The 12,545-nt window shown below is 46.9% G+C and overlaps 1 protein-coding gene across 2 annotated transcripts in view; it reads left to right on the top strand.

Moving 5' to 3' along the window:
* The first annotated feature begins 271 nt into the window (after window positions 1-271).
* Window positions 272-12,545, top strand: part of phrf1 (PHD and ring finger domains 1) — a 67,525-nt gene continuing 55,251 nt past the window's right edge. The window contains exons 1-4 of one of the 2 annotated variants that reach the window (XM_055649117.1): window positions 283-405; window positions 4,072-4,165; window positions 9,683-9,800; window positions 11,999-12,145. In XM_055649117.1, the coding sequence (XP_055505092.1) occupies window positions 9,707-9,800; window positions 11,999-12,145 (241 nt within the window). In that variant the 5' untranslated portion in view covers window positions 283-405; window positions 4,072-4,165; window positions 9,683-9,706. Of the gene's footprint in view, window positions 406-4,071; window positions 4,166-9,682; window positions 9,801-11,998; window positions 12,146-12,545 lie in introns of both variants that reach the window. The other variant, XM_055649118.1, reaches the window with a different exon arrangement.

The following is a 12,545-nucleotide window of genomic DNA, read 5'->3' as shown; positions in this document are numbered from 1 at the left end:
TTTCCGTGTTGTAGGCTGGGACACTGAGGGGCTGAGCGGCCTCTCGCTGCTGTCCCGGGGAGGGGGGTCAGCGGGCTCGGCTGGGCTCGGCTCGACTCGGCTCTCTCCGCCAGCGCTCGGGCGGACTCGGCTCCCTCCCCCCTCCGGCCGCCGGCGCTCGGCTCCACTCGGCCCCACTCGGCCCCACTCGGCTCCGCTCGGCTGTTGTCGGGCGGACTCGGCTGTTGTCGGCCCCACTCGGCTCCACTCGGCTGTTGTCGGCCCCACTCGGCTCCCTCCCTCCGGTGGCCGCTCCACACTCGGCCCCACTCGGCGCTGTGATCGCGGGCGGGCGGGCGGCGGCGGCGGCGAGGCGGCTGTGACAGGCGACCCGGGAGCGCCTCGACCCGCGGAGGGCGGCGAGAGGTGAGAATGAGCCGGGGCCTGGAGCGCGGGGCCTGGGGGTGGGAACAACGCGAGGCCGCGGGTCGAGCCGGGGCCTGAGGCCTACAGGCCGGGGCCGGGCTGAGGGGAGCCCAGGCTCCAGGCTCCAGGCCCAGCACAGGGTCGCGGCTCCCCGGCCTCGGCCTCGGCTCCAGGCCCCGGACTCAGGCCTCAGGCACCAGGGCCTCGGCCTTGAACCCACGGCCCAGGGACCGGCGCCAGGCCCAGGCCCGGGCCCATGTTCCAGGCCCCTCTACACGGTTGCTGCTCCTCACGGGCCTCTGTGTGAACACAGTTATTCCCGGTTTAATTTGCAGAGATCCCATGAAATTCCACCCCATGGCTGCATCCAAATGGTTGTAGACGAGGAACAGGACGGGGTGGCCGAATGGCCTGTTTCCACCTTGTCTATTCCACATAATATAACCTACAATCACATTCAAAGATCAAAATCATGCTGCACAAAATGAATGTGTATTGGTTGCCTGCAAGACTTCCCACAACCCTAATTCTTTCTTCCCATCTCTCTAAATAATACTTCACAATTCTCCTTTTCAAAAATTCATTGTATTCCCCTTTGAAAATGACTGGTAGCTGAGGGATAAAAGAAGCATAAGAAGTAGGCCATCAGGACTCTTCATCCTGCTCAACATTCAACAAGATCACGGATGGTTTTTTCTTCCCAGACTCAGAAATCTCTCAGTCTGTCCTTTGGATTTGTTCAATTAGCGAAGGTAGACACAAAATGCTGGAGTAACTAAGCGGGACAGGCAGCATCTCTGGAGAGAAGGAATGGGTGACGTTTCGGGTTGGGACCCTTCTTCAATAAGCGAGACTTGCAGCCCCATAGTGTAGAGAAGTATAAAGATCCTTTTGATTAAGATATTTATTCTCATTTTGGTCCAAGCTGGCTTGTCCCTTATTGTCCAAACTACCTCATGGTTTTATATCCTCAGCAAAGGAAACATTTTCTTCATGTCCAGCCTGGTAAGTTTGAATGCTTTTGATGTAGTCACCATACATTCTTCAAAATATGAGATAATAGAAGCTGATAGGACCCAGTTCTCTCCACATTGGACAGACCTGTCATCCCAGAACCATTGTGAGATGTTGCACTCCGTCCGTTTCCTTGCTTGCAGATGGAAGCCTGTGACCAGTGGTGTTCTGCAGGAATCTGCCTTAGGACCTCTGTTTGTGATAGATGTAAACAACTTGGGTGTAAAAGTAAATGGGTTTGTTAGTAAATTTGCAGATTATACCAAAATTGGTGGAGTTGTGAAAGTAGGAATGCTGTCAAAGGATAGAGCGAGATTTAGATCAGTTTCAGCTATGAGTCGGGTGGAGTTTGATCCAAGCAAGTGTGAGGTGGCGCGCTTTGGGATATTGAATATGAAGTATATGGTTAACAAAAGAGCCTTAGTAGCATTGATGTACAGACGGATCTTGGGGTCTAAGTCCATAGCTCCATGAAAGTAGCAACAATAATAGATAGAGTGGTAAAGAAGGCCCACGGTATGCTTGCCCTTGGTTGTATGATTATATGAGTCAGGAAGTCATGTTGCAGCTTTATAAAACTTTGGTTAGGCTGTATTTGGAGCATTATGCGCACTTCACTGCACGTCTCGTATGTGTATGTGACGAATAAACTTGACTTGACTCGAGTTCTGTTTGTTTGTTTATTATTGTCATGTGCACAGAGTGAAAAGTTTTTGTCCCATTACAGGAAGAATGTGAAGGGTTTAGAGAGGGTGCAGAAGAGATTTACCATTATATTGCCTGCTTAAGGTGGTATTAGGTATAAGGAGAAGTTGGACAAACCTTGATTGTGTTCTCTGGATTTTCAGAGGCATGGTTAGGGCCGACAGTCAGACCCCTTTTTCCCCAGAGTAGAAATGTCAAAGACTATATAACCATATAACAATTACAGCACGGAAACAGGCCATCTCGGCCCTACAAGTCCGTGCCGAACAATTATTTTCTCCTAGTCCCATCTACCTGCACTCAGACCATAACACTCCATTCTTTTCCCATCCATATACCTATCCAATTTATTTTTAAATGATAAAATCGAACCTGCCTCCACCACTTCCACTGGAAGCTCATTCCACACAGCTACCACTCTCTGAGTAAAGAAATTCCCCCTCATGTTACCCCTAAACTTTTGTCCCTTAATTCTGAAGTCATGTCCTCTTGTTTGAATCTTCCCTACTCTCAATGGGAAAAGCTTGTCCACGTCAACTCTGTCTATCCCTCTCATCATTTTAAAGACCTCTATCAAGTCCCCCCCTTAACCTTCTGCGCTCCAGAGAATAAAGACCTAACTTATTCAACCTTTCTCTGTAACTTAGTTGCTGAAACCCAGGCAACATTCTAGTAAATCTCCCCTGTACTCTCTCTATTTTGTTGACATCCTTCCTATAATTGGGCGAACAAAATTGTACACCATACTCCAGAGTTGGTCTCACCAATGCCTTGTACATTTTTAACATTACATCCCAACTTCTATACTCAATGCTCTGATTTATAAAGGCTAGCATACCAAAAGCTTTCTTTACCACCCTATCTACATGAGATTCCACCTTCAGGGAACTATGCACAGTTATTCCTAGATCCCTCTGTTCAACTGCATTCCTCAATTCACTACCATTTACCATGTACGTCCTATTTTGATTTGGCCTGCCAAGATGTAGCACCTAACATGTATCAGCATTAAACTCCATCTGCCATCTTTCAGCCCATTCTTCCAAATGGCCTAAATCTCTCTGTAGACTTTGGAAATCTACTTCATTATCCACAACACCACCTATCTTAGTATCATCTGCATACTTACTAATCCAATTTACCACACCTTCATCCAGATCATTGATGTACATAACAAACAACAGTGGACCCAACACAGATCCCTGAGGCACCCCACTAGTCACTGGCCTCCAACCTGACAAACATCCATCCACCATTACCCTCTGGCGTCTCCCATTCAGCCACTGTTGAATCCATCTTGCTACTCCTGCATTTATACCCAACAATTGAACCTTCTTAACCAACCTTCCATGACGAACCTTGTCAAAGGCCTTACTAAAGTCCATATAGACAACATCCACTGCTTTACCCTCATCAATTTCCCTAGTAACCTCTTCAAAAAATTCAAGAAGATTTGTCAAACATGGCCTTCCAGGCACAAATCAATGTTGACTGTTCCTAATAGGACCCTGTTTATCCAAATGCTTATATATGACTAGCTGTCATAACTTTGGTGAGAGGGTCAAAGTTTGAAGGAGGTGAGCTGGGCAAGTTTTTGATACAGTGTAGTGAGTGTGTGGAAGGTGCTGTCGAGGGTGGTGGTGGAGGCAGATATTTCAGTGGCTTTTTAAAAGGCTCGTGGATCGGAACATGAGTGTGCATGGAATGGAGGGATACGGATCATATGCAGACAGAGAAGATTACTTTAACTTGGCATTGGGTTCGTCACAGACATTGTCGGCCAAATGGTTTGTCCTTGTACTCTGAAGATAGACACAAAATGCTGGAGTAACTGAATGGGACAGGCAGCATCTCTGGACAGAAGTGATTGATCTACTGTTCTGTGTGCTTTTTCCGGCTGACTTATTTTTTTAGGTATTGGGACTAAAATTGTGTGCATTTTTTCAGAATTTTTTTCATGGAGGAGAGAAGATGCGTAGTGCTGGAGTAGCTCAGTTGGTCAGGCAGCATCTCGGGAGAACATGGATAGGTGACATTTCAGGTCGGGACCCTTCTTCAGACTCAAGTTACTCCAGCTCCCTCTGTCTTCATTTGTAAATCAGCATCTTGTTTCTACATGGTTTCAAGCGGACCCTATATTATTGTAATAATGCACCTTTACTCTTGCAATCAAATCCTGGGGCCATGAAGGCCATTATATATCACTTGCCTTCCTTATTGCGGCTTTACCATTATGTTAGTTAGTGGCCTGCGTACAGGGACATCTAGTCTCTCGATGTTCAAAGTTGGTACTGTGTGTTACAGGTTAGTTGGTACTGTGGGTTACAGGGTTAGTTGGTACTGTGGGTTACAGGGTTAGTTGGTACTGTGGGTTACAGGGTTAGTTGGTACTGTGGGTTACAGGTTAGTTGGTACTGTGGGTTACAGGTTAGTTAGTTTACAGGGTACTGTGGGTTACAGGGTTAGTTGCTTGCTACTGTGGGTTACAGGGTTAGTTACTACTGTGGGTTACAGGGTTAGTTGCTACTGTGGGTTACAGGGTTAGTTGGTGCTGGAGGTTACAGGGTTAGTTGGTGCTGGAGGTTACAGGTTAGTTGGTACTGTGGGTTACAGGTTAGTTGGTGCTGTGGGTTACAGGGTTAGTTGGTACTGTGGGTTACAGGGTTAGTTGGTACTGTGGGTTACAGGGTTAGTTGGTACTGTGGGTTACAGGGTTAGTTGGTGCTGTGTTACAGGGTTAGTTGGTACTGTGTTACAGGGTTAGTTAGTTGGTACTGTGGGTTACAGGGTTAGTTGGTACTGTGGGTTACAGGGTTAGTTGGTGCTGGATGTTACAGGGTTAGTTGGTACTGTGGGTTACAGGGTTAGTTGGTACTGTGGGTTACAGGGTTAGTTGGTACTGTGGGTTACAGGGTTAGTTGGTACTGTGGGTTACAGGTTAGTTGGTACTGTGGGGTTAGTTGGTACTGTGGGTTACAGGGTTAGTTGGTACTGTAAAGAACCTCCAGTGGAGATAGTTGGGTGGTTGAATTGGTGCTAATGGTTAAGTATTAGACAATAGATTACAGAGAAGTGTGTGGAATGTTATCTCTCTGAAAACCAGCATTGATTCAATGGGCTGAATGGCCTGCCTTGTTTATCAGGAGGTAATATCGACCACTGATCTCTGCACTCACAGTCTGTCAAAGTGAGAAGGATCCATTTATTCCTGCTCTTTGATTAACTCTCAATCCGCATGTAGATTGTGCCCAATTCCACGTGCTTTATCCTTGTTGATCAATCTGCCAGGGTCCTCAAAAAACCCCTGAAGACCTACTGTCTCCCCCTCATCTAATGTACTCGATACACCCTGAAAGATATTTAGTAACGGAGTCAAACATGATTTCTCTTCCTTCTCCATACTGACTGTTCCATTATATTAGTTTCCAAGATTCTTGCTATCACATCACTTACAGATTTCAGGTTTATACCAATCTCAGACTAATAGTTCCTCTGCTCTGCCTTCTTCTCTTAAACAGTTGAGTCATGGTTGCTCCCCTCCCATCTTAACTTCAATCGGAGATTTGAAGAAGTTAGAAGAACTGTTTTGCTGTTGGTGGCAGTCTTAAATAAGGGGCTTAAAAATGGAGACAGGACATTCAGGGTGAAGTTAAGGGCTTTGCAGTGAGGCTGAATGTGGATCACTTCTTTCTGAAACAATAGTGATAGTGTTAAAACATTTTAAGCTTAAGGTTGACAGACTTTTGCTATGGACACAGCATGGAGCCACAGTGCAAACAGTGGATAAGAATCAATGACAAATGGTCATAAGGTGTGACCGTGTGGTGGTGCAATGGAAACTTCTCATCAATTGATCCCTCAAACAAATCTCTACCGATCAGTTATTTAATTACCGTCAGTAATACTATTGTGCATAAATTATCTCCTCCATTGAGAATAGGGAAGATTCAAACAAGAGGACATGACTTGAGAATTAAGGGACAGAAGTTTAGGGGTAACATGAGGGGGAACTTCTTTACTCAGAGAGCGGTAGCTGTGTGGAATGAGCTTCCAGTGAAGGTGGTGGAGGCAGGTTTGATTTTATCATTTAAAAATAAATTGGATAGTTATATGGACGGGAAAGGAATGGAGGGTTATGGTCTGAGTGCAGGTAGATTGGACTAGGGGAGAATACGTGTTCGGCATGGACTAGAAGGGCCGAGATGGTCTGTTTCCGTGCTGTAATTGTTATATGGTTATATGGTTATTTGCCCACTAAACAAAGGTTAGACTTCAAAACGTTTGTCATTTGTAGAGGGCTGTGAGACACTGTTATATAAATGCTGCAGAGGTGACAGCTGCAGCTCAGAGAGGCCCAGCATTATAGCCAGACTGCTCCATCAAGCTGCCTTGCTACTTCATCCATTAATACTGAATCATATGTTAAACAAGTTGCATCAATTAAAATGGGGGCCATGCCATACCCCAGAACAAGGTGAAATCAGGAGGAAGTTTGCCAAGTAGATGCCGACCGTGACTTACCAACAGATGACAAAGCTGCAATGTCAGCCGGCCTCACACTATGAATAGCTCTCTGGATATTCAAACTGGCTGTGGGAGCTCAGACCTGTGTGTGCACACACACCAGGCCAATCACTTCAGAAAATCCAAAATGCTGAAAATAGAGCAGATCTGAAACTAGAGGGTAGATACAAGGAACTGCAGATGCTGGTTTACAAAAAAAAAGACACAAAGTGCTGGAGTAACCTAGCAGCATCTCTAGAAAACAAGGATAGGTGACGTTTTGGGTCAGGATCTCTTCTAAATCTCTTCTTTATTTATTACCTCCTGGGATAAATAAAGTTCCATCATACCGTTTCTGATGGATGGGAAGGAAGGCCGTAGGGATTTATGGGGCAAATTCAGAAAATGAGACAAGCCCAGTAATAAAATGGAACTGCAGATGCTGGTATATTCCTAAGATAAACACAAAATGCGTTTATCCAGAGATGCTGCCTGACCCACTGAGTTACTCCGGCACTTAGTACCTGTCCACGTTCTCCAGAGATGCTGCCTGACCCGCTGAGTTACTCCAGCACTTTGTACCTGTCCACATGAAACATGGAAAATAGGTGCAGGAGTAGGCCATTCGGCCCTTCGGCCCTTCGAGCCTGCACCGCCATTCGATATGATCATGGCTGATCATCCAACTCAGTATCCTGTACCTGCCTTCTCTCCATACCCCCTGATCCCTTTAGCCACAAGGGCCACATCTAACTCCCTCTTAAATTTAGCCAATGAACTGGCCTCAACTACCTTCTGTGGCAGAGAATTCCAGAGATTCACCACTCTCTGTGAAAAATGTTTTCCTCATCTCGGTCCTAAAAGATTTCCCCCTTATCCTTAAACTGTGACCCCTTGTTCTGGACTTCCCCAACATCGGGAACAATCTTCCTGCATCAAGCCTGTTCAACCCCTTAAGAATTTTGTAAGTTTCTATAAATCCCCCCTCAATCTCCTAAATTCTAGCGAGTACAAACTGAGTCTATCCAGTCTTTCTTCATATGAAAGTCCTGACATCCCAGGAATCAGTCTGGTGAACCTTCTCTATACTCCCTCTATGGCAAGAATGTCCTTCCTCAGATTAGGAGACCAAAACTGTACGCAATACTCCAGGTGTGGTCTCACCAAGACCCTGTACAACTGCAGTAGAACCTCCCTGCTCCTATACTCAAATCCTTTTGCTATGAATGCTAACATACCATTCGCCTTCTTCACTGCCTGCTGCACCTGCATGCCTACTTTTAATGACTGGTGTACCATGACACCCAGGTCTCGTTGCATCTCCCCCTTTCCTAATCGGCCACCATTCAGATAATAGTCTACTTTCCTGATTTTACTACCAAAGTGGATAACCTCACATTTATCCACATTATACTGCATCTGCCATGCATTTGCCCACTCACCCAGCCTATCCAAGTCACCTTGCAGCCTCCTAGCATCCTCCACACAGCTAACACTGCCCCCCAGCTTTGTGTCATCCACACATTTGGAGATGTTGCATTCAATTCCCTCGTCCAAATCATTAATATATATCGTAAATAGCTGTGGTCCCAGCACTGAGCCTTGCGGTACCCCACTAGTCACTGCCTGCCATTGTGAAAAGGACCCGTTTACTCCTACTCTTTGCTTCCTGTCTGACAGCCAGTTCTCTATCCACATCAATACTGAACCCCCAATACCGCATGCTTTAAGTTTGTATACTAATCTCTTATGTGGGACCTTGTCGAAAGCCTTCTGAAAGTCCAGATAGAACACATCCACTGGTTCTCCGTTATCCACTCTACTAGTTACATCCTCGAAAAATTCTATAAGTTTTGTCAGACATGATTTCCCTTTCATAAATCCATGCTGACTTTGTCCAATGATTTCACCACTTTCCAAATGTGCTGCTATCCCATCTTTAATAACTGATTCTAGCAGTTTCCCCACTACCGACGTTAGACTAACTGGTCTGTAATTCCCCGTTTTCTCTCTCCCTCCCTTTTTAAAATGTGGGGATACATTAGCTACCATCCAATCCTCAGGAACTAGTACAGAATCTAAAGAGTTTTGAAAAATTATCACTAATGCATCCACTATTTCTGGGGCTACTTCCTGAAATACTCTGGGATGCAGCCTATCTGGCCCTGGGGATTTATCGGCCTTTAATCCATTCAATTTACCTAACACCACTTCCCGTCTAACCTGGATTTCACTCAGTTCCTCCATCTCATTTGACCCCTGGTCCCCTGTGAAGACAGAACCAAAGTAGTTATTCAATTGGTCTGCCATGTCCTTGTTCCCCATGATCAATTCACCTGTTTCTGACTCCAAGGGACCTACATTTGTTTTAACTAATCTCTTTGTACCTGTCCACGTTCTCCAGAGATGCTGCCTGACCCGCTGAGTTACTCCAGCACTTTGTACCTGTCCACATTCTCCAGAGATGCTGCCAGACCCGCTGAGTTACTCCATGTCTATTTGTGACTCAACAACTTTATATCTCAACTGGTCTATTCATAGAAACATTGAACATTAACATAGGTGCAGGAGGAGGCCATTGGGCCCTTCGAGCCAGCATTGCCATTCAATATGATCATGGCTGATTGTCTAATATCAGTACCCTGTTCCTGATTTTTCTCCCTATTCCTTGCTTCCTTTAGCCCTAAGAGCTAACTCTCTCTTGAAACTCTCCAATACAATAGAGAAAGCAAATGATCTAAAATGATTACATTTGATTTTGACATCTGAAAGTTGCAACAAGCTGTGATGACATTGAAAAGAACTACATGTGCTGGTAATCTAAAACAAAAATGGAAAGTGCTGGAAATACTCAGCAGGTCAGGCCGTAACTGTGGGAAGAGAAACCAGGTCAACGTTACAGGTCAGAAAGCTCCCTCAGAACTGAAGAGGATTTGAGCTTCAGGTTTCACCCGATCAGAGCCCCCACCCTCCCCTCCCCAGCTGCAGCTTTATCGTATCTTTATGATTGATCTCACAGCTGATTTCTAATTGATAACAATTCTGTTTCTTGCAGACCGTTCGTTTTTGAATGTAAACCATGGACGAGGATCAGGATGAACCGATCAATATATCCGTAACACTGGGAAAATCTCAAAGGAAACGGGAAGTCATTGCCATTTTCAGTGATGAAGGTAAATGAGAGCAATGGTCATGGTTGTGCAGCATGGAAACAGGCACTGGGACCCCCCCCCCCCCCCCCCCCCCCCCCCCCCCCCCACCCCCCCCCCCCCCCCCCCCCCCCCCCCCCCCCCCCCCCCCCCCCCCCCCCCACCCCCACCCCACCCACCCAACCAGCGGCACTCGTCAGTAATTAACCGCATCTCAGCAGTTGCAGCTCCTAGACTGTGGAACAGCATCCCTCTTCCCATCAGAACTGCCCCCTCCATCGACTCTTTTAAGTTGAGACTTAAAACTCATCTTTACTCTCAAGCCTTTCTTGACGTCCTCCGAGGGAGGGCTATATGTATGTATTTATGTAGGTTCTTAATCTATGAACCAATGTTGTATAACATTAGTACCTCCACCAATGTACAAGATAAATTTAATTGTCACGTGTGCCAGATGGCACAGTGAAATGAATTCCCATACAGCCATACAATAAAAAATAAACAGGACTCAACACACTATAGAATTCAACACAAAACATCCCCACACAGCAGAACCAAAGTTTCTCACTGTGTGGGAAGGCACCAAGGTCGGTCTTCCTCCTCCACTGTTCCCCGTGGTCAGGGTCAGGGTCTCCCCAAGCCCTCCGCAGTTGCAGCTACGGGCGGCCCGATGTCCAGGACCGCTCGCCGGGATGATACCAGTCCGTAAACAACAATGTAAAGCACTTTGGTCAACGAGAGTTGTTTTATAAAATGTACTATAGAAATAAAAGTAACTTGACTCAGCTCCTGCTCTCCCCTTCCTTTATCCCCCCCCCCCCCTCCTCTGACTCGCACATTGATATTAAACCTGAGATGTTTCGAGTTTTGTGGGCTAACAGTATCAAGGAGTACAGATCCAAGCCTGTCTGGTTGCATTGTGGCTACCAATGTAATCCAGTCTAATCTGGGTTGGTGTGGCCACTGAAACTGTTACAAAGAGGCCAGTGCTGAAAGCCCTGCTGATGGTTTAATCTTCACCTCAGCTAAACAATTGTAAAAGCCTCATTTCTATCCAGCTGAAAGGGTTAACGGTACCATACAGTGAATCACACCAGGAATAGTGCCTGACCCTGGGAGTGGCCCGTATTGGTGCAATGTGAATTTACTAAACGTGAGTGTAACTCTGCAACTTATTGATTGAAATCCAACATGAGCAGTTTTTAAATTGTCTGCAGTATGTAACTCGAGTATTTACCATTGACTGGCCTGCTGTAGAACATGATCTCATCCTTGTTAGATCAGGAACAGCTTCTTCCTCTCCATTATCAGAATGGTCCTCCCATAAGAAAATGGTGATGGTTGTGCAGCATGGAAACAGGCACTGGGCCCATCACCCCCCCATCGACCCCCACCCCCCCCCCCCACCCCCCCATCGACCCCCACCACACCCCCCATCCCCCACCACCCCCAACCCATCATTCCCCCATCACCCCCCATCACACCCAATTCCACTATCCCCACCACACCCTACCTCCCCATCACCCCCCACCCCCCCCACCCCCACCCATCACCCCCCCCCCATCACCCAATTCCACTGTCCCCACCACACCCTACCTCCCCATCATCCCCACCTCCCCCCTACCCCCATCAACCCCCCCCCTCCCCCCATCAACCAGTGGCACCCGTCCTGATCTCCCGACCTGCCTCATTGCAGCGGCTGGACCTTTACCTTGTAACTGTGATGCTTCAATGCCGTCAAACCTTTGTCTACACTCTGGTGTGTTTCTCTCTGCACCATCTGTTGTACTTGTGTAGTTTGATTCAACTGGGTACATGCAACAAAAGCTTCTCACTGTATCTCCACGCGACAATAATAATCCAATACCGTTTATGCCAAAGAAGCTTGATACTGTATCAGGCTTTCTATGCTGTTATGTGGTGAATTGTAACCCTCACTGGGTAATGGTGTGTCCACGTTCTCTGGGGGGGGGGGGGGGGGGGGGGGGGGCGGGAAGAGGGAGGAAGGTGGGGGGGGGGGGTCAGGAGGGAAGGGGAGATGAGGGGGGAGAGGGTTGGTGAGGGGGGGAGAGGGTTGGTGAGGGGGAAGGGGAGGTGAGGGGGGAGGGAGGAAGAAAGTGGGAAGGGGAGGGGGAGAAGGGAGGGGAGGGGAGGTGAGGGGGTATGGATGGGATCCCAACCAATATCCCGTATGTAATGTGAATGACGTTGCCTTTTGCTAGAGTCCAGCAGTGAGGAAGGTGATGATGTGGATGAGGGCGATACAGATGACGATGGAGAGGGAGCAGAGGATGATGACTTGGAGGATGACGAAGATGATGATGATGAGGAAGATGAAGATGAAGACGACGAGGAGGAAGAGGCAGAAGGTAGAGCATTTGCCTGGCTCCTTGGTCAAACCTGTTAATGTATCTGATTGTGCAGGTTTGAAGTCTATTTATAGCACGGTGTTTTCAAGTATATGAATGCAATTGCAAAATTTAAAATGAAGCTGCACTTGAAGTAAAGTACAATTGATGTTTTTGTGTGTTGTCTGGGTCTACGGTGCTGTTGCAAACAAGATTTTCACTCGTGCAACTGACAATGAACTCGACACATTTAAAAGATATTTGGACAGAAACATGGATAGGAAGGAGGAAGAGAGATATGGGCCAAATTCAGGCAAATGGCACTTGCCCTGTATGCCACATGGACAAGGTGGGCGGAAGGGCCAGCTCTATGACTATCAGAGCCTGAAAGGAAGCTTGACCCAAAATGCTGAAGTAACTC

This window comes from Leucoraja erinacea, chromosome 18 (assembly GCF_028641065.1).
Source record: "Leucoraja erinacea ecotype New England chromosome 18, Leri_hhj_1, whole genome shotgun sequence".
Classification (NCBI taxonomy): Eukaryota; Metazoa; Chordata; class Chondrichthyes; order Rajiformes; family Rajidae; genus Leucoraja; species Leucoraja erinaceus.
Note: the sequence above shows the minus strand (reverse complement) of the source record. Positions and strands in the feature narration are given on the sequence as shown.